This window comes from Typopeltis vanoorti, chromosome 8 (genome assembly GCF_054136105.1).
Source record: "Typopeltis vanoorti isolate ZY-2024b chromosome 8, IOZ_Tvanoo_1.0, whole genome shotgun sequence".
In the NCBI taxonomy this organism is placed as follows: Eukaryota; Metazoa; Arthropoda; class Arachnida; order Uropygi; family Thelyphonidae; genus Typopeltis; species Typopeltis vanoorti.
The window spans coordinates 26,468,933-26,496,602 of record NC_143556.1 but is presented as its reverse complement, the minus strand read 5'-3'; the positions used below and the strand labels follow the sequence as shown (position 1 = coordinate 26,496,602).

The 27,670-nt window shown below is 35.9% G+C and overlaps 1 protein-coding gene across 1 annotated transcript in view; it reads right to left on the bottom strand.

Annotated features, from left to right (window-relative positions):
- Nucleotides 1-27,670, bottom strand: part of LOC150103867 (glutamine synthetase-like) — a 61,313-nt gene that overhangs the window by 13,017 nt on the left and 20,626 nt on the right. Inside the window, exons 2-5 of the mRNA XM_090397160.1 lie at nucleotides 15,533-15,723; nucleotides 9,814-9,975; nucleotides 8,245-8,391; nucleotides 7,989-8,116 (exon numbers count right to left, since the gene is read on the bottom strand). Coding sequence (XP_090253286.1) covers nucleotides 7,989-8,116; nucleotides 8,245-8,391; nucleotides 9,814-9,975; nucleotides 15,533-15,707 — 612 coding nt within the window. The 5' untranslated portion in view covers nucleotides 15,708-15,723. The remainder of the gene's footprint in view (nucleotides 1-7,988; nucleotides 8,117-8,244; nucleotides 8,392-9,813; nucleotides 9,976-15,532; nucleotides 15,724-27,670) is intronic.

The window sequence follows — 27,670 nt, the reverse complement described above, 5'->3', positions numbered from 1 at the left end:
AACCAGGGGGAAACAGCAAAAAAGTCAGCTACTGGAACAAATCTGAAACATACCCCAACTCAATATCAGAGTTAAAGATTGGTACTATCAACATAAGAAGCCTGAATGGCAAAGAAATGGAGCTAGCTGAAGAATTAGATAAGTACCAGATCGACATAATAGGGGTGACAAACAAAAAAGACAAAACTGGTGAGATCTTTCTGAGTAATAAATACAAAATGTTACATTCAGGAAATGACAATCAAGGAAAATAAGGAGTAGCCATAGTATTCAACACAAAATACAAGGCTAATCTTCTTGACTGGCAGGCAGTCTCAAGTAGAGTGATGTGGGCAAATATCAGAATGGGGAATTGGACAATGAGACTTATTTGTGCCTATGGTCCCACAGAAGGTTCTACTAAGGTAGAAGTGGAGGAATTTTGATGCTTTAGAAAAAGCAACTGACAATGAAAAAGGAAAAGCTGGTCCTTGTTGGGGATGTAAATAGAGTAGGAAATGATTGTAAGACATACAAAAATATTTTGGGAAAATTTGGAGAAAAGAGCAAAGCTAATAATGATAATGGTAAATACCTGTTGGATTTCTGCTCAGGACATGGACTGGTTATTACTAACACCAAGTTCCAACATAAAAATGTGCACAAATTCACATGGAGAGAAGAGGCTAGGAATAAGAAAAGTCTCATTGACTATGTTATTGTTGATAGTGATGTTTTCTCCCTGGTGCAGGACACCAGAGTGTACAAAGGACTTGAAATTGGAAGCAATCACTATTTAGTCTTGAGCATGAAAAATTGAATTTCATATTGAAAAGAATAACATGTAAGAAAGTTTTAAAGCGAATAAAAGTTGAGCAGCTCTCAGCTGTGAACTGTAGACTAAAATATACAAAGATTTTAAGAAAAAAATGAAAGTTTTTGAGAACAGCAACCAAACCTTGGAGATTCAGTGGCAAGCATTGAAGAAAACACCGATTGATTCAGCGACAAAGGCATGTGGTGAGGTTGTCTGCAAGGATAGAAAAATCAGAACTCCATGTTGGACACATGAAATTAAAGAGGTGGTGAAGAAAAAGAAAAAAGCATATCAAAAGTTCCTGGCAAACAAATCAGCTTGTGCTCTTAGAGAATACAGAGACAAATGTAAAAAAACTGAACACTGTGTAAAACTAGCTAAACAAAAGTCATGGGATGACTTTGGCAAGAACATAGATAATAAATATCAAGAAGGTGGCAAGATATTCTGGAGATTGTTGAAGAAGCTTAGGAATGGAGGAAAGAGTGCTGTAAAAGGAGTTAGAGATGATAAAGGTGACATGAAAACAGGAGAGATATCCTTGAAGTATGGAGTAATTACTTCGAAAAATTGCTAAAGGAAACAAGCAGTGATAGCACAATGGTAAAAACACTCGGGAATACATATCCATACTTTAAGTAGAAAAAGCCATCAAAGGCTTGAAATGTGGAAAGGCACCAGGAGTAGATGATATTTGACCAGAAATGTTGAAATATGGTGGTAAAAAAGTCTTACAGTGGCTGCACTGCATAGTTCAGAAAGCCTGGACAGAGGGACGAATTCCCGATGATTGGAGTAGATCTAATAGTCCCCATATATAAAAAAGGAAATAAAACTGAATGTGAGAATTACAGAGGTATTTCCCTACTGAGTGTTCCTGGCAAGATCTATGCAAGTATACTTCAGAAACGATTGAGAAGAATTGTGGAAGAAAAGCTTGGTGAAGAACAAGCTGGATTCAGACCAAATAGAGGCTGTCAGGATCAGATCTTCTTTATGACAAACAGTTGAGAAAGCATGGGAATATACATAGATCTGTAACAAAGATCTGTATTTAAGTTTTGTCGATCTGGAAAAGGCATATGACAAGGTGCCAAGAGAGAAGCTATTCAATACGCTACAGTTATATGGTGTCAATGGGGGCATTATATCGAACAATACTTAGTCTTTATTTGAGTTGTAAGTCTGCAGTTAGAACTGAAGTACAGGAAGATGGTTTAATGTTAAATTTGGTGTGAGACATGGATGTACATTATCACCTCTGTTATTCTTTATCTATATAGATCACATTATTGAAGGAAAGTGGTATTAAACATGATATCAAAATTGGAGATGTTAATGTCAGCTCTTTGCTTTATGCAGACAATGTTATATTTCTAAATAAATCTGCTATAAGTCTACAAGATTCCCTGACTAAATTGAATAACTTTTAATAGATATGGTATGAGGGTCAACAATAATAAGACAAAGACAATGAAAATAGTTGATATTTTCAACAATTCTACCTGTGTTGTGAACAGGGAACCTATGGAACAAATAAAACATTTTAGCTGCTTAGGCATGATTTTTAGTGAAGATGGTAAATTAAATATGGAAATAGACAACAGAATCAACAAAGCTGGTATGGTAGGAAGTCAAATAAATTCATATGGAATAGGAGAGAAATTAGTCAGAAAACTAAATTAGCTACATACAAGACAGTGTTCAAACCAGCTTTAACCTATGAATCTGAGAGCTGGGTCAGAAGTAAAACACTTGACCAAAGACTAGAGACCACAGATATGAGAGTCCTGAGAAAGATTAGAGCCGTGAACAGGTGGCATCACTGGAAATATCATTAAAAACGAGGATATTAGGAAAGAACTTGACATTGTGAGCATCCAGGAATGTGTTAGCAAAGCTAATCTCAGGTGGTATGGTCACCTAAACAGAATGGGGCAGGAAAGATTAGCAAAATAAGTGTTCTCTGCCAGGTTGGCAGGAAAATGACCCAGAGGAAGACCAAGATATAGGTGGATTGATACGGTACAAAGTGCCTTAGACGATTAAAGTATAAGATCTGATAATGTTGGAGTCTTGACAAATAGACTGATTTGGAGGAAAATTGTAGATAGGAAGTTAGTAATGATGTAAATTTTTCATGTAGTGCTATCATATCCTGTACACCCCCTTGAGGGTACATGTCAGGAAATTGATGAATTTTGAATGTTAGAAAACTGGAAAATAGGACCACTCCTTTTATTCTAAAGCCATAGTACTCAAACCATAATCTTTCCTACTCAATTGTACGTAATATTATAGACAAAGAAGCTGAAGAAAAGCAATTATATAGTAAACCTCTGCAATTTTTTTGGTCAAGCCAATTCCAAGAAGTTAAAAAAAAAAGGCATTTCTTCAACTATCAAAGAAGCATGGAGGATTTGGACCAGCTTTAAAATTCTGGATTTTAAGACTATGGATTTCAGCTGTATTTAAGCAATACAGCTAAAATCGATAAAATATTGCAGACTAATCATGCATAAGCAGACTTCTCTAGTACTACTCGGGTTTTCATCTTGCCCTATTTGGAGTTAATGATTATAAAAAGGTCAAAAAAGCTGAGATTGTTCCTGAATACTATAACACTGTTCGACTCTAACAATCTCTGGAATGGACATTCTTTCCATTCAAAAAAAAAGTAAGATTTGGTATAAAGAAATCTTTAATCTCTTTTGCCACAAAGCTTCACAGTTAACTGACAACAATATTTTGTTTCATAACTTGAAGTTCCAAAAAAGGTATCCTAACAGGAGGGATATTGCTTAGAGAATTGCATATGGCCATCTTCTAGTCAATACCATCAAATGGAGGTATTTTAATATCTGAGATCAATCTGTGACCAACTGGAAACAGAACATGCACTCTACAGCTGCCCTCCTTCCCTGCATATTTGGAACAGATAATGTAATATGTTGGGCATTCCATTAAAATTCCATTTATGGAAGGTTAGAAAGAAACATGGATTTGAAAACTAGCAATATGACATCCAAATGCTTTATATTATTGTATTGTTCAGTCAAAAGATTTTTTTATTTAGAAAGAAGCATTCTAAGAGATATCAAATTTATGACTAGATGGTGTAGACCACCAACATTATGCAATATTCAATGGGGCAATAAAATTCTGTCTATTCTTGCTACGAGAGGTTTTTTTTTTTTTAAATAGTTCCATCCTCTTAATTCAATGTGGTCTTATAGTCAATTGCAAGGATGCCTGGAGAGCAATAATACCTAAATGAATAACTGATAACACCTAGGTATTATCAGTTATTCATTTTCAAAATTATGAATTTTACAACCATGTTATAACTAACTCTTTTTATTATCCCTTTTGTTTCTAATTTGATCAATTGACTGGCTTTTTTTTTTAAAACTGTGTAGGGACAGCAATATCATTCCAAATTGCATTAGGCTAAAGAGAAAATGCACCTCAAAGGTGCAACAAATATACCTCCACATGGAGAAAGCATTACTAAGAGAACAGATTCAAGCCATCAGAAAGAACTTAGCTGCTACATAAAACCAGCTACAAAAAGGAAAAAAACAGAACTTTCAAGCTACATAAAACGCACATATCTGGATGATCCTGGAAAAGATTACGGAAAACACAGCGAACCACATCCTCCAAACGAAGAAAGAAAACCTAATTTCCAAATTCCAAAGACTAAAAGAATGACAGAACCAGTCCCCAAAAATTTCTCCACAGTGAACAATAACCAACCAGAAGCAAGAAACAACAGGAGCCACCAATCGCCTACAGGTAACAGTAACATTGTTAACCTATCCAACCACGCTTTAAACAAAGATTAAATACTGATACTAAACAAAAGGTTTAAATTATGCTGTAGCACCCAGATTGATAAACAAACTTGAATTTATTTGTAATATTGAAAGAGGCCCAAGATTCATCCCAAATAACATAGCAGAAAAAAATACATTTAGAAACAGTCAACATTTTAAATCATAACAAAACAATAAGCAACCTAACCAAACACGAAGTAACAGTGACGAAATCACTAAAGTCAAATCCAAACATCATAACTAGAGCAGATAAATGAAGTGCCACTGTGATTTTAAACCAAATCACTTATGTAAAAAAAATGAATCTGCTGGTCTGACAATAACAAATACCAATTACCCAACCAATAGAATAAAAATAAAACAGAAACTACTTAAGTCAATTACCACATGGCCTGAAGATACGATCAACTATTTCCGCACTACGCTCGTTCCCCAAGAATTTACGGACTACCGAAAATTCACAAAGAAAACACACTGCTAAGGCCTATAGTTGAAGGGATAGATAGCCCAACTTGTCACTTAGCCAAAAAAAATTAGCAACACTCAAGGAGTTGGTAGATCATTCCCTCTCCTATATCAAAAACACAACACTTCATAAACAAAGACATTACATTAGAAAAAGATGATTTATTAGTCAGTTTTGACGTGTCTGCCCTCTTTAGGAATGTCCCAATCAATGACAATCCATTTACAGAACAAATTCCCTCCAGATATCACGGTGCTCTTTGTGCATGTATTACATTCTGGTTATTTTGTATGGCAAAATGCTTTCTACCTACAAAAAAAAAAGGCACAGCCATGGGCTCACCATTACCTTCCTATTTCTAACTTTTACATGGAACATTTTGGGCAACTTGCTTTAGGTTCCTCCCCTTTAAAACTCAAAGTCTGGCTTAGATACGCTGACGATGTTTTCACGATCTGGTCGCCAGACATTCCTTAGCCTCCTAAACAAACACAAACAGTTCACAATTGAGATTGAAAAACAGAACACATTTCCGTTTCTAGACACTTGTCACATTCTGGCAATCTTTCCTTCATGGTTTACCGAAAACCGACACACACTGGCCAATATATACACAAACTCTTAACACCACCCAATACAAAAACTACATGTCATCAATACTCTAAAAAAACAATGCTCTGAAAATCTGCTCCAGTAAATAGGCACTGAAAGATGAATTTAAAGTGATCAGCAATACTTTCCAAAAAAAATGGGTACAGCCAAAACACTAACAAAATTCTCTACAAGACCCCAATAAAAAACAAAGACAAACCAGACAAAACTAGCAATTTCCCTACATTAAAGGAACAGACAAAATAAACAGAGTACTACAAAATTACAACCTCAAATCCACCTTTAAATTCCCAGCAAAATTAAAAAGCTTACTCGACTCATTCAAAGACCCACTCTCCCCCACTGGCCTACCCTGGAGTATACCATATTCATTGCACCTGTAACATACCATATATAGGAGAAACAGGATACACAATTCCTATAAGACAAAAAGAACATAGACACATTAAATATAATAATTATGGTGAAGCTGGCCTTTCTGATCATGCCCTGAACCCCTTACATAGAATTGACTGGAAAAGCACTAGATGTCTACATCACACCAAAACATGGTACGAATGCAAATTTAAAGAAGCCTGTGAGATCATTATCAACTGCCCTAATCTGAACAATAATGAAGGTCTAAAAATCTCATATGGAAGGCACGGAACCTTCCTCTAAGAACAATTAGAAACAGGACTGTAGTAAATCCAAGATCCTAAATCAAAAATAGCAATTGTAATACGAGAAATAGTTCTTTCAGTAACAATGATGTCCTATCTATAAGATAAAATGTTTATTCATGTTATCTTAAATTAAATCTAGCTTGATGTAATTTATCATTTTTTTTTCACTAGAGGTCATGACAGTAGAATAACACGTGATCAAATCATTGTTTCTCTAGCTTACGGTTTGTAATGTAACTCAGCTTGTCTTGCATATGCTCCAGATGATCTTGATATGAAGATCAAAACATCAGGATAATAAAAAGGAGTTAGTTATAACACGGTTGTAAAATCCATAATTTCAAAAAGGAATGCTGATCACCGTGTAACACTAAAAGAAAGGAAAAGTATTATCAGTCATCTTTGTGTGTTAGTCGATTGTTCATCTATATGATGATTGAAACAAAAACTGATAGCCTTTGGCTATATATGATGATATAAAAGAGCTGAGGCCCTTTCTCTCTCATGCTATCTGTCTTTTCTTTCTCCTAATACTATTAGGCTCTCTTGCACCCCTATACAAACTACTCTAGGCCTATGATGAGTAACCCTTTATTTTTTCACCTCACAGGTCAAAACCTGTCTAAGTAGTGACCCTTCCCATAATGCATAGCATTATGGATGTACATAAGGATATGTACTTTACATTATGAGATACTAAGGCAAGTGATGTTTATATACGAGTTGCCCTGGTCCTGAAAATACTTCAGATGCAAACTTTGTTTGCTTACACTTAGATAAAGGATTAAACCATGTGTATAAATTCTTGCTGTCTTTAATTTATAGTAAAATTAAGTGGAAAACTTCCAAAAACCATTCTCTAGTTCCTTTCTAAATATCACTAAAATTTTCCAATTCTGCATATGAGAAAAATGATTTTATACCAAGTTGTGTTCTGTTTCACTCAAAAGACCCACCTTTATACTTTGCAGAACTTTAATTTCAATACAAAAACACCTAAATGTATATTTAGGTTAAAGAACACCAGTTTCTTGAACTTTTATAGCTCAACTGTATGACCATGACACACACACAAATGAATAAATGCATTATAACATAAACAGACAGTGAAACAAGTTTATTCATTAACACCTTGATATTAGTATTATTTCTTTCCTTCAGAACAAAGATGAATCTTTTCTATCTCACACAGATAAAGATCATTTTTTTACCCCAACTATTTGAGATGATTGCCATTTCAAGCAATGATTTCTGTATTTTGCATAAGCAACCATAAGTTTAATTTAAAAATGTATTTAAAAAAAAAAAAAAAAAAAAAAAAAAAAAATAGCTGCATCATTATAATTAAGGTTTGCTGAAAAAATAGCAGCACAGGCCATGAGCCTGAAACTGCACATAAATACTAAACTGCTATTTTTTCAGTAGAAGTCGGTATGAAGGAGAATAAACAGTAACTATTAAGGATACCATAAATTGATTAGGAAATCTATGTAAATTAGAGCCATCACTCAAATTATCTTAGGAGCAAGGTTTTTTAATTTATGCTTTCATTAAAATTTTGAAACTAAAAGAATACTTTAAGCATATTACAATTTTAAGATCCAACCCACCTGTGCAGGCATTACTTCAGCATTAGTGCCAGCAATGGTAATTCCAGCATACATGCAGGATCTGTAATGGGCTTCTACAATATCTCTTCCATATACTTTGTTGGCACCAACACCACAATAATAGGGCCCTAAAAAAGCATTTGAATAATTTTAGAACAATGATACAAGTTAAAATAATTCTTAATTCATTTACCAGAAATGTCTAAGACTAATGTTTTAATAAAATTTTAAATTCAGCATTCAAATGCCAAGTTACCTTGAGGTCCTGGAAAACCATTTTTAGGCCATCCAAATGGATGCTTATCTGAATCTAATAATGTATATTCTTGTTCAATTCCAAACCAGGGATGCTGATCTTTGGCTTTATCCATTGTTTCCACACAACTTCTCCTTTTGTTTGATTCTGTTGGAAGATAATTCCGAATTTACACATTAGTTATATATAGGACGGTAACATACAGGACTATCCTATCCCTTTACACAAATATCAGCACAAAAAGTTTAAACTTGTAATAAGTATTACAAGTCAGTCACTTGCACAGAACTGCATATTCACTAAGATAAAAGCTGAGACTTATATAACCAAGTGGAATAGTCATAATAGGCCAGCTTGCAAACTAGACTTATAGATTGGAAGAAAAAATGGTCTAGTACACTATCAGAATCAAATGCAAAAACTGATGTACTTCACACCAAGTTTAATCATTAATTTCTAAAATCTGTAACTGCTCTTAAAAACCACCTTAAACTTAGTAAATTAAGGATGCATGAAATTGAACTCCCAAGAGTTGTGGAAAACTAATTTGAAGGCTTTCAAAATAGGCATGACCTACTGCAGATGTTATCAACTCTTCTTAGGGCTTAAGAGATTATTTAAGAGTACAACCACAAGTAAGATAGCTGTTGTGGTTGTACTTATAAATCACTTATACTTCATTTCTTTCTACCTGTGCATAGAAGTCTTGCATTATACCTTGATGGCTTAAAAAATCATTAGAAGCAGTGTTAAATTTTATTCCTTAGTTCTATGTATAATTTTCAGTAAATCTACATAATGAATCATCTAATGTTTAAGCCTTCATATAATAAAATAACTATACTTTCTAAATTCCAAAAAATACACCCACTTTATCAGAAAACTGGTTTAATGAAATGCTCATGAAGTATTGCTGAGCAATTCTCTACAGCCATGGAAAGACTGTTCTGATATTAATTTCAAAAACAATGGAATTCTTTTGACTTTGACAAGCTTGTGAAGGTGATACCATCTTACATTGAAAGATCAAGTTCAGCTGAATACTATTATGCTTGGATCTTCAAGAATGCCATGAGCTTTTAATTTTCTCATCTAATCAAATGTTACTCTTTATAGCATTCTATTCAATTGCTCTATGGATGGTAAATCACGTAAAGCAAGTTCTCAAATTAGAATATTTTGGCTGCTTATTCTACTAAAGCATTAAATTTTATATATCACATTTTGCTTGCAATGAAGCCTTTTAAGATTTACTGGCTGCTTAGCGGTCATAAGTAATGCAACACCAACAAGGAAATTCATGTTAGATTGGAGATTTTCATAACTCACTTAAAACTTAATTTCAATATATTGATATTTAATCTCATAGATATTAAATTTACCTTAAGCTTGAAGGAACAATTTCATATAATATTGCCAAAACATCAATTTTTGTATTAATGGACATTACTATACTGAAATCAGAAGCTGAACTTAAAATTAGACTTAATGAAATTATAATCATTGCAAACTCATGAGTTATGGTTAAAACAGTGTTCTTAAGCTATATTTTTGATAACTAAGCTTTACCTGTTGGCTTGTGGTTGTACTTGTAAGTCTCACAAAGCACCAACTTGTTATTTCCTCCACGAAATGGGTCCTTATATAAAGCTACTGGATGAAGAAAGACATCAGAATTGGAGCCTTCAGCTTGGGCTGTGCTAGATCCATCAAAGTTCCATATAGGAAGCTCTGAAATAGAACAGATTATGAACTAGAGAATTTAAAAAATGCACCAACATGTTTTAAATGTGCATCAATATATTTAAATAAGAAAGACCCCTATGTCAGTTCTAAGTACTTTGCAGCAAAAGCTGATGATCTTTCCTCACCTACAAAATCTTTTTCTAATACTTAGTTGTGCTCCCTACTTTAGTTTTTCCAATAGTAAAAATGCCACGTTCCTATGCAATATTTTTGTTTAACGATTCTACTAAAGCGCCCCAATTTTCTTCAATACATTCAAGTTCCTTTTAATTATCTATTTTCTTTCTATCCCAACAAAAGCCTATATATCTATAATTTAGGAGGACTAAGTTCAAAACAGCTATCAGGTCAGCAAAATCTTAGTCAAAACATATGGGCTTTTGGGCAAAGCTCATCTTTAGTGCAATATGTAAGAAAACCCTATGCTAAAAGGTTTAAAATCTGACAACCTACTTTCAAAAGTTGATTTTCAAATTTAGCTAAAAAAGATGCATATTTAATATTCTTATCTTAAATGGTTTTAGTTGGCCAAATGAAGTTTTTATGCTCTAGCTTATGTAGATATGAAGATTTCAAACCATGGAGTCAGTAGGCATCTTAATTCTATGGAAGTTAGATAACCATACCAACTAAATACAGGATTCCCCTTAATTACCAGTTTCTAACATATCCTGAACCCCCCCCACCACCACCACAGTTTTGGTTTCAATAGAAGCACATTGCATAATTTGTAGTGTGCCCACCCTAATATGCAAACAGGAAGTATAAAATCTTTGTCCCACTCCAAGAAATTCATCTCTTGCCCAGCATGAATATGTTAAGAACTGAATATTTGCAAGAAATATTTTTATTCTTCGCTTAAGGGATCTGAGACAAGGATTAGTTTTCATATTGCATTATATGCAAGAATCCATGCTGATAACCAAGCAATGTCAGTTTTGTTAGTAATTTCACTTAAAATCTGAAGTGAAATTATTAGTTTCGTCTTTTAGTTTCTAAAAGATACTTCAGAATTTATTTTGATTTTAAAAATGCCGAGAATGTATTGTTATGTTGCAAGCAATATTTTTCCAGTTTACTTTTGCTAACAAAATATTCCACTTTGATTATCAAAGGAAAGAGTTTAAGATGGAGGGGGAAAATAGTATGCTCTGCGATTGCAAAAACAAGCATGTAGTCTTCTACATACAATAAACACTTCAAAAAACAGTTTGCAATTGTAGAATGCAAATGCATTCCTTAAAACTCAATTTCTTTTCCATGCAGTTCTGAATGCATAACTATTCATAAACATATAGATAACTTATGAAACAATTAAATCTCAAATGCACACTAACTTTGAATGTTTGCTTTTCAGCTTTATTGATATAGTAAAGTCACTAGAAGACAGAGTGAATTTTGCTCACTATAACAACTTATTGAAAGTCTCAAGCAAAATCTGGTAGCATCAGCAATGCAAAGGAATTCAGCATAAGCTATTCTTTTGTCCTTATGAGTTTGCTATATTACAGGGAATTGATGATATTAGATGGTACATACCAACAGAATTTTTGGCATTAGCATGTCTTCTTATCACTTCAAGTCAAAATAACTTGTGTTTGGTTATAATTACCAGTTTATATAATAGGAGTTTAGTTGTAAATATGAACTCCAGAAGACTTCATATAGTACGCATAGAGTAATTATTATTTTATTTATATATCTACTCTATAATATAAATTGATAATTTTTTTTGTAACTTTTTATTAAGTTATTTGAAACTCAGGGCTACCCTGAGTGTTGAGTCTTCAAAATTTGAGTCATCAGAATTCAAGGAAAACCAGCCTACCAGTCCAGAACTTGAGGGGGGGGGGTAGGTTTTGGGGCAGAGCCCCATAGTGTGTGTGTGTGTGTATATATATATACACACACACACCATATAAAAAAAAACAATATGGACATTAGTCATTTTTATGCCCTTTAACAGTGCAGGATGCTTGAAAATCATCCATCAGTAAATACTGTAGGATAAACTTCCACCTTACCTATGTAGTACCTCTAGAGAGGGTTGCTTCAAATTAATGATCAAGTGTAGAAAATTACCTGGTTGCAAATTAAATTATATTGTCTGATCCTTTACCCAAGTGCAAGCATGTGCAATAACTTCAAATTTCCTTAGGTATCCTTATATATAGCACTTGTTTTATTTGACAGGAAAATTGCAACATACGGCAATATGATTTCAACCTCTGAGGTCGAAGTGGGAGCTAGATCTATGCATGTAGGATATCTAAAGAAAATTAATAGAAGTTGCCACTGGACTGGCTTGCACTGATGAGACAACTTGATAAGGTACAAAAACTAGTCTGAGTAGTGATTCTTTCACTAATTCATGGCGATATAAACATCCAAAAGAAGCATGCTATGTATTTTGAGATGTAGAGATAAGACAATTTGCCATGAAGTCTCACACCTTCACATACAAATAGCTTATCATGGAGTTACTTTATGTTCTTACTTGGATAAGGAATAAAAAATATTTTAAAATATAATTTAAAAATTATAATTTAAAATAGTAAAAGCTGCAAAGTCATGCTGTATCTTATATTCATTTTACTTGGATGTACATGTGGCACTGTGACAATACATAAGATATATTACAAAAAAATTGATAGACCTCAGTACATAGTGAGGCAAGTAAATATTTTGCAATGTTTTTATATATTCGGGGATCTGTTTTAGGGCAATTGCTGATTAATCTGTATTTCAATGATATTGACGAGGATTTGGATAGGGATATTCAGTTGTTTTGCAGATGATGCAAAGTTGGGACAACCTATGAAGAGTAGATAAGATGTTGTGGCATTCTAAGAAAACTTGAATAGATTGAGTGAATGGGCACGCCAGTTCAATGTTGCAAAATGTAGGATTTTAAATTCTGGGAAACAAAAGATAGGATGTGGAATTTATGCTTGGTGGGGATATATTATTGGAAGTGGAGAAAATTTTGTTAGTAAGGAGATTCTTGTTCCATTGTACAAGGCTGATTAGGTAGCACATGGACTAATGTGCATAGATTTGGTCACTTGATTTTTCAAAAGGATGAAGAGATGTTGGAAAGGGTCCAGAGGTGACCGACTAAGTCAGTTTGATTTCTGGAATGTCAAATATGAGGAAAGGTTGAGAAGATGCAATCTACAGAGTCTAGTAGATAAGAGGTGATGTGATAGAGACCTACAAGTTAGTAAAAGGTTGTTATAGGATTAATGTTGAAGAGGTTTTACAGAAAACAGTGGAAGTGGAAAACAAGCGGTCATCCCTAGAAGCTGTAAAAGGAGGATGTGAGAAGCAAGTTTTTTGCATGCAGAGTTGTGAATATTTGGAACGCCTTGCCTAAGAGTGTGGTGTCTACAGAGAATTTGAGTGTGTTTAAGGGATGGTAGTGTGAAGAGCTGTGTGCATGTCCAAAGATCCTCCTAGGCGAGTTACTCAATGGGGTCTTAGGTAATAATACACACACGGACAAAGAAATTAGTGCACCAAGAAGGAAGCATAGGATTTAACTGAAATTTTATTGGTATAATGATACAGGTGAGTGATGCACGTGATGGCAAAAACAGAGCTAAAGGACAATTACAAAAGGGATCTGTGGTACACGATCCGGTCATCATCAATAGTGCATTGCACCGCTTTGTGCGGCTTCACATGCTGCAATACGGTCCGGCATGGTGGCGAACAGACGCCTGATATTGTCCTGCAGCAGACTGGTGCACACGTGTTGGATGCTGTGCTCCAAATCCTGGATATTGCGGCAAGGTGGGAGCAGCCGTTTCAGCTGCTTCCAAACATGCTCGATAGGGCAGAAGTCCAGGGAGCAGGCAGGCCACAGAAGTGTCTGTACACTATGTAGGCAGGCCTGGGCAACCCGAGCTGTGTGCAGACTGACATTATCCTGCTGGTATAACGCTCCTGGTATCCTGGCCATGAATGGGAGAACATGGAGGCCGTAGGATGTCGTCCATATACCACTGCCCTGTTAATGCACCACATACCACTACGAGGGACGATTGGCTATCATAGGCTATGGCTCCCCCAGACCATAATGCCTGCTGAGCAGGAGGTGTGGCGCTCGATAGCAAGGTCAGGATTGTGTCCTTGACCAGGGGTCCTATACACCCGCCGATCATCTGTCCCCAAGACAAAGCGGCACTCATCGCTGAAGACCACATGTCACCAGTCTGGCATTCCACATCGCTCTCACCTGGCACCACTGTAAACGAAGTCGGCGATGTTGTGGTGTCAGTGGGGGCACACATAAGGGGCGCTGGGATCATAGATTCGCCTCCGTGAGATGTCAGGAAATGGTTTGTGGGCACACAGGAGTCCCTACATCTGCCTGTGAACCCGGATCCCACGGTGACCCGGTACACTATACCGGGTCACCATGGGATCCCCCCGTGCTTGCCATACAATCTGTTGATCATCTCTAGCATTGGTTCTCCTGATCTGACTGGTGCCGCTCTGCCATGTGGCAGTGCTGGAACGTGTCCACAGCTCCAACATTGTCGGACAGTATGGTCAGAACAGTTCATGTGCATGCCTATACGGCATGCTGACCACCCACCGGCTTTCAGGCCGATGATCATGCCTCTGTCAAAGTCCGTAAGTCGCTTAAATCGACGTCTTTGGCGTCTACCCGGCATTGTCACTTTGTACTCTAACTTGTGTCGGCCGGTGCTTTTCGCTTTAATCGGCTATCGACTACATGCCGGCTTTATAAGGTTGCCAGTTCGTGCTTGCAGCACCACTGCAGGGTGTGTGGGCATGTGCAATTGCACCAAACTTGGATCATTTGCATACCACCCTGCACTCTAGCTATTTGCTTAGTTTCGCCATTGTACCATGTTTCCTTCCAGGTGCACTAATTTCTTTATCCGTGTGTGTATATATCTAAGGACATCTTGATTTTCAACCCATTTTGTCCTTTAAAAACATCTTTTAAGAGCTCTTTTCAAAAAAAAAAAAAAAGTAACTACTTCCTGATTTTAATTTTTTGGCAAATATCCCTTCTACAATCCTGTTTCTCTATTCTCTGTAAAATATTGATTAGCATAGATTAAGATTAGAATATAAGAACTGCTCCTCTATCAGTTATATTTAATGGAAGATTTTGTCACGAGTAAAAACCTTTCAATCAGAATGGTTCGAGAGAGAGAGAAAACAAAATACATCCTTTATGGGAGGTGTTCAAGATCTCAGCTATCCAACTTGCCTTTCCTTATATTTCAACATTTAACCCTTGAATGGTAACAATGAAATGTTTCTATGTTGTGTTTCTTGCATTTTCAATAATGCTATTTGGTTTTAGTTGAAACATACTACTGTAAAAACACCAAGTCATTAGTACAATCTTAGTAATTAAGACTAAGAAAATTCAAAACTTTAAAAGTGAATTCATTAATTTGAGGTCATTACTCAAAGCTTTGGATGGTTACAAATTTTCACTCATATACAGGAACATTTCCTACTATTCCTATAGTGCCAATTAAAAGATCATACATACCATCTGCATGTTTAGGTAGAAAGTTAACTGTCCTTGTCTTAGCTCTCATTGCTTCACCAGTACCATCTATCCAGATATACATGCACTGAACTTGGTTCTCTGGCTGAGGAAGGCTCAGATATTTCATCAAAGTCTGCTTATTCAGCAGAGTTGGATTGGTCATTGTCAAGGCCATGGTCTTTGTGTGTTACCTATAAAATCAATTAAATATGAAATTTTTGAAAACCAACAATACTGAGGAGCACATTGTCTGTACATTTGATTAGCACCAAAATAATAGGCAAAAAGATCCATTATTACCAAGAATACTTATTTGGAATTCTGATTTCCAGGGAGCAAAAGAATTTATATCTTACAAAGTTACTGAGTAAAGCACAATAAGTTAATGATAAAATAAATTAACGTAAAAATTGAAGAAATTTTATAAATTTAGATTTCTGCAACAAATCATTTGAGACTGCAATATCTACCAGCCACTGATATTACTTGAAATTGAAGTTTATGAATTTTTAAATTATATACTACATGCATATTGTGAAATTGGTTTGTACTCTTAAAAATAAACTTAAAACTATGCTTATACTACTAGTGGCCAACTAGAACAAAATGAGCATAGAACAAAAGTAGTGGCAGATTTAGGATGCAGTCCTAAATGACAAAAAAAAAATTCATTTTTATAAAATGAATAAAGTATTTAATAAAACTAATGTTAAATGAAGGATCCTTAATTTTATTATCCTAACTCACTATTCAGGCAATATGAAGCAGTGATGGTCAAACATCAAAACTAGAGATGACAATGAAACATTTGTGTCTATGAGTGAACAGAAAGTTCTGCTGAGGAAGTGAAGGAATTAAATCAGAGAAGATGACTGATAAACAAAAACAACTGAAAAACAAATCAACTCCTAGGAGATCTAAACAGAGCATTAATGAAACATTTTGGAAAAATTTGAAGAAGTACAAGTTAATAATGCTAAGATCAGGAAATGGATTATTCCTTACTAATACAATATTCCAGCATGAAAATGATCCATAAATTCATGTTTCGGTAAGGAAATACCATGAGTAGACATATTACTTAAAATTATAATAAACTGAATTAAACTCACATAAAATATTATTATAGAATTTTCACCTGTTTATCACAGGCATCTTCTGTACATGTGAAAAGGCTAATTAAACAATAACTGACAATTCCAAAGGGTGCCATCTAAGTAGCTCATGTAAGATAACTAAAAAAGGTCATTAAGTTTCCTAACTTATTAAAAAAAACAATTAAAAAGTTAGGAGATTAGCTGATTTAAAGAGTACTATCTCCCATAAAGGAAGAAGACTTAGACCATTGGATCTGCTTAATTTGGGAGAGTGAAGTAAAGTTTGCAAATGTACACATTTCTTTATAAAGGTGTTCCATGAGGAACAGACTTTTGTGAAGGACTCTAGCCTTGTTCTAATGAACTCGAAGTCTAGTGTTGATGGCAGGCTCTGCAAGTCCAGGCTGTTCTACTGAGCTATAAAGGTTCTAGGAGGAAAGCAAACTCTGAAAGAGGGTTCGGAGGCAGATAAAAGCAGTACTGGATTTGTGGAATACCGACTGCGATAACAGGTTGCAGGAATACCAATTGCTGAGTCTGGTAAATTAGGAACAAGAAGAATGATGTTGAAAGTTTTCACTTGGTTATACTATAAATTAATCCTTTATCCAAGTGTAAGCAAACAATGTTTCCACATGAAGTAACTTTATGACTGGGCTATTTCTATATAGAAGCTAATGACTTCACATTAATTTCCTTGCATTATGGGATACCAAAGGCAATTGATGCAAAGTCATTAGCATTTACAGGTAATGGACATACTGAACTATTGGATCATGTTATCAGTAGTTGCAATGTAGCATCTATGATGCACCAAACATAGATGCAGTTGATATGCAAATTTACTCCTGACATTCCAAGGGATGGGTGTATAAAAAGGTAAACAGGTCTGCTGCCATTTATTGCATGTTAGAATGGAATTCAGAGAGGACCTCATTGACTATGAAAGGGGCATGACTGTTGAAGCCAGGCTGGCAGGTGCATCTATGACCAGAACAGTTATAATTGCACATGTTGGTCGAGGAACAGTCTAAGGTAATATAAGCATGGCAGTCAACAGGATAAACATAAGCAAAATGCAACATTGGATGAAAGCACTTACTGCAAGAGAGGGACATTCAAGCATTAGTGCTCTGTGCCATGAATGCCAGGCAGGCTACTGCTGAGCAATTGTGAAAAATTTAATATTGGTCATAAGAAACCAAATTTCAACAAAAACTCTGTGCCAGGAACTACAGAGCTGGATATCGTGGTCAGGTTACCTTACACAAGCCTTTGATCGCTCCTGTCAATGCACGTCATCATGTCCAATGATGCAAAGATCACAAGCAGTGGAGGGGTGCGATATGGTCTGATGAAACAACATTCACATTTTTTGCTGCAAATGTGATGAACATGTGTGTGGCATCAACCAAAGGAAGCTTACCAGCCAGTGTGTTTGTTTTCAGCTGAAATGTTTTGGTAGTGCTGTAATGGTCTAGGACACATTCTCATTTCATGGTTTGGGTTCACTTGTATTGGAAGAGAAAGTGGTGCTGCACATTATCTTTCAATGTGATCATCTTCATCCCATGTTGACACTTTTCTCTTATGCAACCAGCCATATTTCAAAGGATAATGCTCCCATTCATTCAGTGAGCAAATGTGGTGTCACTCAGTTGTTTGTGGAACATGACAGTGATGTGTCCTGTGCCATGGCCATCACAATTGCCAGACTTAAATCCTATAGAGCATTTTAGAGCTCACTCCAAAATGTTCCATAAATTTCCCACCATTAATTTGTTGGACCAATGGTGTAAAATTCCTCCTGCTGCATTCCAAGCACTGACAGCCTCTCCCTCAAAGAATTGTATTCTTTGAGGGAGAAACTACACACCCATGGTGGACCAACGTCATTAATCAAAGTATGTCAGTTTCCTTTTTTTTGTCCATTACATGTATATACAAGTAGCCCAGTTATGAAGTTAGTTCACATGCAAACATTGTTTTGCTTACACTTGGATAAAGGATTAAACCAAGAATATAATTTCTTGGCATCACTAAACTATAGAGGAGCTATATAACTGAAAAAACACTTGTTATCCAATGCCTATACGATCAACAGTTAAAAACATGCTGGGTCGGATGAACAAGGTCTGTGATACCAATCAAACAATTGGATCAAAAAGTGAGATACTGAAAGGAAACAAATCGACAGAACTATTATCAGCAGGGACATGAAATATACAGACACTTTGGATATCAGAAAAAAACTAGAATTACTTTGCAAGGAAATGAAAAGATAGATGTGACATACTAGGACAGGCAGAGATGCAATGGACATCAGGAGAGATAAATGAATGCAAAATCACATGATCAGAGCATGACACCAAGCATGAAGCAGACTTCCTTCTTAACAAAAGAGCTAGAGAGGCACTGGTAGGTTACAAACCAGTCAATGAACAAATCATGGTAGCAAGATTTCAAGCAAAACCATTTAACATATCAATATGTCCAGATATATGCACCCACATCTGACAGTGCACATGAGGATTGATTTTACAGATCTGACAGACAATAGAAACAATACCAAAAAAGATACTAATCATTGAAGGAGATGAATGCCAAAACTGGAATAGAAAATGGTTGGGAAAGCGTCGGGGGGTGAGATGGTTCTGGAGAAAGAAACTAGGTGAAAAACTGTTAGAATTTGCTGTGGACCACAAGATGATATATAACATAAGATTTCAGCAAAAGAAATGTAGAAAATGTATGTAGCAATTAAATGGGAAAACCAAGTACATGATTGATATGATTACAATTAAGAGATGGATCACATCAGTAGAGTAGTGTCAAACTTTTGAAGGAACAGATAGAGATTCAGATCATAGCTTAGTGATTGCAAACATCAAGTTGAAATTAAAAAGAATATAAATCCAGTCAGAAACTAAGAGATACAGCAAGAATAAGTAAAGCAGAAATAGGAAGAAGGTATAGAACAGCGTTAGAGGAGAAACTAACAAGTGTGGAAAAAGAAAAAAATTCGAATCTAAGAGTGAAAGGAGTAATGAAGGCAATAGAAGATGCAGTTAAAGAAACAATACCAGAAGTATATTAGACAGGAAACACTAAAGTTAATACAGGATAATAGAATGCCAAGGATAAGAAGTACATCAGAACAAATAGAGGAGCAATATAGAAGAAAGTGTAATGAGGTGAAAAAAAAAACAAAAAACAGTCAGCATGAATAAGTTTCAATGATTAGAAGCCCAATGCAATAAGCAAACTGGATGTGTCTAATTATAGGCCAGTTTGTATGCCATCAATAGTTAAGTTCTTGGAGAAATTAGAAAGGGACTATATACAGTGTTAGGCAGATGAGAGTAATGTTATCTGTGAGAATCAACATGGATTTGATAAAAGCACTCTTGCTTTAGTAATACGATTGCCTTTTATAATAAAGTGACAAGAGCAGTTGAGGTAAAAGCATATACTGCCTTTTTTTTTTTTTTTGGATTTTGCAAAAGCATTTGACAGGGTGCCACATAATAAGCTGATATTTAAGTTGCAAATGGGTTCAGATGTTGAGTTAGTCAACTGGATTCAGGATTGGCTGTCTGATAGGCATCAGAGTTGTGTATGGTGGGGCAATATGAAGGAAGCAGAAGGTTACAGGTGGGGTTCCACAGGGCTCTGTACTAGAACCTGTATTGTTTAACCTTTATATCAATGACAACGCAAAGAGATATTCAGTTGTTTGCTAGTGATGCAAAGCTAGCAAGGGTTATTAGTAATAGTACAGATGTGGTAGCCCTGCAAGAGGATTTGAATAAACTATACAGAATGGGGTGTCGGTTTAATGCAGAAAATGTAAAGTCTTGAAGTTTGGAATACATCTGTGGGAGGCTGCATACTAGATTGGAGTAAGTAGGGGAGACAAGATCTGGGGGTGATGATTGATAGAAAACTGAAATTTAAGGGCATATTGCAAAGGTGATGAAGGTAACCCAGAGGATTGCTGCAATACTGAGAAAGATGCCGACCTTCACAGATAGTTACCATTCTGCTGTATAAGATCCTGATCAGACCACATTTAGACAACTGTTCTCAAATTTGAACCCCAGGATTTGAAAGGGATAAATTAACTATGGAAGCAGATAAAGATGGTTTCAGGACTGTACAATGTTAGATGTGAGGACTGGCTAAGGAATGTGGACTGCAGAGTTTGGTGAATAGAAGGAGAAGTGATATGATCGAGACTTAAACTGTTGAGAGGCAGTTACGGGGTGGACACTGGGGAGTTCTTTCACTTGGAAGAGCAGGAAGGAGTAATGACAAGGGGCCATCCCTAGAAGTTATGAAAGGAAGCTGTGAGCAAGAGGTGATTTCTTTGCATGCAGGGTGGTTGAACCATGGAATGCATTGCCTGATAGAGTGGTGAGAGCAAGAATAGTCAATGAGTTCAAGGAATGGTATGATACTGTTTCCTAGGAAGGACCTCCCATGATGAGTCTCTTGACTCCATGGAGACTTTAATAATAATATAGAACAGCACTATGGAGAGCAAAAAATTAGGGAGGTGTACAAAATGATTAGAACAATTAATAGAAGGTAGCAACCAAAACAGATCACAATTAAAGATAAAATGGCAGAGTATTGATGAATAAAGATAAAAATTGTACAGCAGTAGACAAGATATTGTAGTGAGCTATGTGAAGAAAAACTAGAATTAGATGAAGTTGGGAAACAGATTGAAGTAGATATCACCATCAGGTAATGAGTATGACAGACATTTGAAGAGAAGAGGAAGGAAAAAGCAATAGGACAGCTAAAACACAGTAAGAGTCCTGGTAATGATTATTATAGGCAACTACCAGGACTCCTGCTGTGTTTTCGCTTGACATAATGTTTAGGGGAGGCCCTAAACATTATGTCAAAAACTATTCAGCATTCACACAGTATCATACTTTGCTTTGAACTTCATAGTCATGGCACCCACAACAGACTCAGGCAGCTTATTCCACTTATTTGCCACTCTCCAAATAAAAAGCCTAGTTCTAACCCCCTGATAACTACACTCTTGCACCGTTTCTATGGATGGCCCCTGGTTCTTCCACCACCATACCTGTTCTGAAAAATTTCCTCTGAATTAATCTTTTAAAACCAATCAGTAATTTGAATGTCTCAATCATATCACCCTTTCTGCCTATCAACCAGTTTCTGTAACCCACAAATCTTCTGCCTGTTCTCTTAATGTTCATTCCATAGACCAGCTACCATCTTGGTCACTCGCCTCTGGATTCTCTCTCTCTTCCTCCTCATTACTAAGAAACCCTGGTACCCAGTAGTCAAGATGGGTTCCCGTCAAATCTCGATAAAGAGGAATAACTGCTCGTCTCTTTTCAAAGTATTCTTCAATAACCAAGTGATCTGATAAGCTGCTGCAGCCACTTTTGCAATGTTCCTCCTAAACTTTAACAATCCACTAACACTCAAGTCTTTGGCTTTGAGAATTTCCTGGAGTACAGTTCCAATGTGGTATACAGCTGGTAATCTTTACACTCCAAAATGAGTAACCATGCACTTTGCCACATTAAACTGACATTCATTCTCCTTTTCCTAGTCTGCCGATCTATCCAAATCATCCTGCAAAATTTTGCCATCTCTGTATTAACTATTGCTCTACCCAACTTTGAAACATCAGCAAACAACTGAACAGTTCTTCTCAGATCCTTTCCTATATCATTAATGAACAAATTAAACAGTAGCAGTCCAAGAACAGATCCCTATGGCACCATTAGTCACATGCCTTCCTATGGGCTATTCCTGAATAAACTACTCTGATCTCTCTCCATCAACCACCCTCCTATCCATCCTAATGTGCTGCAGATTACTGATTAGAATTCTGTGTGGTATTCTGTCAAAGGCCTTAGCAAAGTCCAGCAGTATCACTGTAAACCCATTACCCTTATCCAATTCAGCTATCACTGTATTATAAATACTGAGCAAGTTATTGAGGCATGATCTACCCTTCACAAAACCATGCTACCCCCCCCCCCATACAGTATCCATTCCATCTATTCATTCCTGTATTTTGCTCGACCAACTTCTCCAATACTTTGACAATGACTCTTGATATGCTGACCGTTGGTCATTTGCAACAGCAGCCTTGGAGCCTCCTTTATGCAATGGAACTAGTGTTCCCTCTTTCCACCTTCTCAAGACTAACCCACAGTTGAGACTTAGATTAAACAATATGATCAAGGGCACTGACAATTTCTTTGCCACTTTACGTAACACTCGAGTTGGTATACCATCCAATCCCACAGATTGTATTTGCATTAGGTTCTGTAATATGTTATTCACCTCAGTTCCCGTATAAGCCATCAGTTCCCTCATTCCTACAATATCACCACCTGGATTATATAATCTTGCAAAGTGTTTACTTAGTAATTCTACTATTTCGACTGGATTCAGTTACCTTCCTACCATTGGCATTCCTTAAAATCGTTCTGCCATATACTTTTTCTTTTACTTGCAGCATATTGAAAGAACTGTTTCGGATTCTCTTTAGCCTGCGTTGCCAATTTCCTTTCATAATATGCTTATGTTTCTTAAACTAATTACCCTTCTTTATTGTACGATGAAACCTGTGGAAAATTCATGACTAAAACATGTAATAACCACAGTAACAAGTTTTAATAAGTAAATATTTCATCCTAAGTATCACAGGACATCATCAGTGCAGTTAATTCAAACACTAGGAATAACACAGTTAAGGTGCATGATTACAATGGAATCCCAATATGCGTGCAGTAGCATGTTATAGAATTAAATTAAAATATATCTGGGGGGAATTGATTACATTAAAATAAGATAACATATATAAAAAAATTTCCCCCCTCCAGATATATGTTCTTATTTTAATGTAATCTATTCCCCTCCCTCCAGATATATTTTAATTTAATTCTATAACATGCTACTGCACACATACTGGGATTCCATGTAAATCATGCACCCTAACTGTATGTTATTCTTAGTATTGTTTAAATTAACTGTACTGACTACATCCTATGATACTTAGGATGAAATATTTACTTATTAAAACTTTTTACTGTGGTTATTGGTTCTTATGTGTTTTAGTCATTAATTACCCTTCTGGCTTATGCCTTGTACTGTTTGTGTGCCTGCAGATCACCTTCGTCCTTAAATTCCCTCCACAACTTTTTTTTTTGCAGCTCCAGCTTAATAGTGTTATTCATCCATTTAACTCCCACTTGATTAACTTTCTTGACTGTAGGTATGCAATCAGCCATTACCTCTCTCTCAACCACTTCCTATGTATCAACATCCAGCCCTTGAAGTTTCACATGCCACGGCACTGATCCAAGCAATCTCCTAAGCTTGTCATACTTAACAGTATGACTTACCATATGAATCATTTCTCCAATAATGATGAGATCACCGGAGAAATAAATATGGCATATATAATAAATACTAACCATGTAAAATGGTATAAATACTAAATACTAACCATGTAAAATGGTATATGGAAGGAAAAGAAAATGCCAGAGTGGTGAAATTGATATTATTGACATTATACAAGAAAGGAAATAAGCTAGAATGTAAAAATTATACAACTGCTTTGACAAGTCAACTTGATAAGGTGAAAATATTGCCAGAAAGATTGAGAACACAATTGGAAACATATCTTTCAAACAATGCAAGCAGGATTTAGGAAAGATAGAAGTACAATTCAACAGATTTTGACAATGGGGTTAATAGCAGAGAAAGCTAGGAGAGAAAACAAAAAACACGCTTGCTTTGTTGATTTTCAGAAGACATTTGACAGTATCGACCAGAAAGTGACATTAGGAATGCTAGAATACTATTGAACTAACAGAAAACTAATTGTCATATCAAAAGATGTTTATAAGCAATGGCAGCAGTTAGAATAGATGAGGATTTGGGCAAATGGTTTAGAACAAGCAGAGGTACTAGACAGTGGGGCACCAAGCAATTTCACACATTTAGAAGAGCAATAGACAAAATGATACAAAAGGAATATCAGTACATGAGAGAATTAACAATCTGAGATTTGCAGATGACACTGTTATTATTGAAGATGAAACAGAACTACAAAAAACACTGAAACTGTTAAATGAGGAAGGGAAAAGATTTGGACTTATGAACTTGGGGAAAAAAAAAAAAAAAAAAGTATTTGGTGAGAAGAACATGAAACAAAAGATACAAGTGGATGAAACTGATATAAAAAATCTAAAACAATTCACATATATGGGAAGTAAAATGACATAACTTGGACTATAAAAATTAAATAAAGATCAGGATTGTAAAGGGCAGAAGAAATCTGAAGGTCATGGATAATATCTAGAGAAGTAAAGTGATCAGCCTGCAAAATGAAACACTAGAAATATGGATCTTTGACGGTGTACTTTATGGATCTGAGATGTGGGTAATTAAATAAGAATCAAGAAAAAGAATTTTGGCATTTGAAATAACTTGTTACAGGAAATTCTAAGAATAGGATGAGTACAGAAATCAAATGAAGAGCTCTATTGGAAGATACAACCAAAAGAGAATTTAATGCATAAAATTATACAATGGAAGATGCAATTATTTGGACATATCTACAGAATAAGCAAGGATTAGAAGACAGACATTTATGTTTGATATTATGGATGGTGTAAAAAACAGAAGTAGACCATATAGAGAATAGATAGACAAAGAACTGTGTGGAATGGGGTTACAGAAATTGCGACATTATTAACTGGACAAAAGAAAGGGGGAAGAAGATAGTGAAGGAAGCATCTGACACCAATGGGCAGTGTGCCCATGGTTCGTGATGGTGATATATAACTGAAACAAAATATTAAAAGCTCACCCAGATATTTTCAAGGGGGGGGGGGATAAAGTAAAGAGGTTACTCTTGGAAACTAAAAAGTATAATGCATGAGTGAGAGAGGCATGACTTCTGGATGGAGTGTAGTTGATAAATGGAATATACTGTCAAATGAAGTGGTAAGTGAATACACATTGAATGATTTAAATGAGGATTGACAAATTTCCTCTGTTAGATTGCTTCTTACTGTTACCTCTCAACTCCAGGGAGGTGTATGCAATAATATTTATGGTTTACGTTATATAATTAAGTTCTTAAATCAGAAGTGGAAAAATAAAGAATGCTGCTTGTTACAATGAAATTCAGTATAATTCTGAAGACAGTTTTGTGTTTAACATTAATTAAAAGAAATGTTGTTGGAAGTTTTTCCACATGGTTATACTGTAAATTAAAGATACCAAGAAATTGTATACAGGTATCCCTTGATTAACGTGATTAATTAATCCCTCTATGTTATCGTGTATAACGAATTGTGTTAATCATCGTCCATGTTCGATTACTGTATTAATAATTCGTTTTATATGGTACTCCTTTAGGAAAGAAAAAAATTAATGCAAAATAAATGCTTAATAAATGCTACATCAATTACAGCAATTTTTATCAAAAAAATTGCTATCAAGAGTCATTTGAACAGTTAATTTTTTTTCTTATCAGCATAAATTCTACGACATTTCAAGAATATCGTTGTCACTGAAATCTTTTGAATTTGAATCCAATAATTCTTTAACATCTTCTGCATCAATATATCAAAACAAGGTCTTCACCAGTTGCAACAATTTCTTTAACCACATTCTTCACAGGATTTTGAAAACTACCTAAGTCATTAGCACATTCTGGCAAAAGGTTTTCCAAATAGCTTTCATTATTATTATTATTATTATTATTATTATTCCGGGAAACTCCAAGGAGTCGACAGACTCATCGAGGGAGGCCCTAACATCAAGAACAACTATTCAACATTCACACAGTATCTATCATACCTTGCCTTGAACTCATTCACGGTTGTAGCACCCGCAACAGACTCTGGAAGCTTATTCCACTCATTTACCACTCTCCAAGTAAAGAACCTAGCACTAACACCCTTGTCAACCACGCTCTTGCCCAGCTTCCATGCATGGCCCCTAGTCCTCCCACCACCAGTCATATTTTCAAAAATATCTTCTGGATCAATCTTATAAAAACCCTTCAGTAATTTGAATGTCTCAATCATATCACCCCTCCTTCGCCTATTGTCCAATTTCTGCAACCCACAAATCTTCAACCTATTCTCATAAGGTTCATTCCACAGACCTGCTATCATCTTGGTCACTCGTCTCTGGACCCTCTCCACTTCCTCCCCATCACGAAGAAACCCTGGTGCCCATAGCTGGGCACAGAAGTCCAGATGGGGTCTTATCAAGGCTCGATACAGAGGAACAACAACTTTTTCGTCTCTGCATGTTAAAGTATTTTTCAGAAGCCAAGTGATTTGGTGAGCTGTTTTAGTTACTTTTGCAATGTGCCCCCTAAACTTCAACTCCCTATCCACCAACACTCCCAAATCCCTGGCCTCAATCTCCTGGAGTATGATTCCACCAATGCGATATACTGCTGCTATTCTTTTCACCCCAAAGTGCATAACCTTACACTTTGCCACATTAAATTCACATCCATTTTTCCTAGCCCAGTCCTCCAAACTATCCAAATCATCCTGTAAAATTTTGACATCTTGTGCACTCACAATTGCTCTACCCAACTTTGCATCATCAGCAAACAAGTGAACACTTCCTCTCAGATCCTTTCCAATATCATTGATGAACAAATTGAAAAGCAGTGGTCCAAGAACAAAGCCCTGTGGCACTCCACTAGTCACAAGACGTCTTTTAGACTCCACTCCTGAATAAACCACTCCTTGATATCTCTCCTTCAACCACCCTCTTATCCATCTCACCAACCCTATATCTATACCCATCTGCTCCAGTTTACTGATTAGGGTTCCATGTGGTATCCTATCAAAGGCCTTGGCAAGGTCCAGTAGTATCACTGTAAACCCATTACCCCTATCCAGTTCAGCCGTCACTGTGTTATAAAACAGTGAGCAAGTTACTGAGGCATGATCTACCCTTCACAAAACCATGTTGTCTCCCATACAATATCCCATTT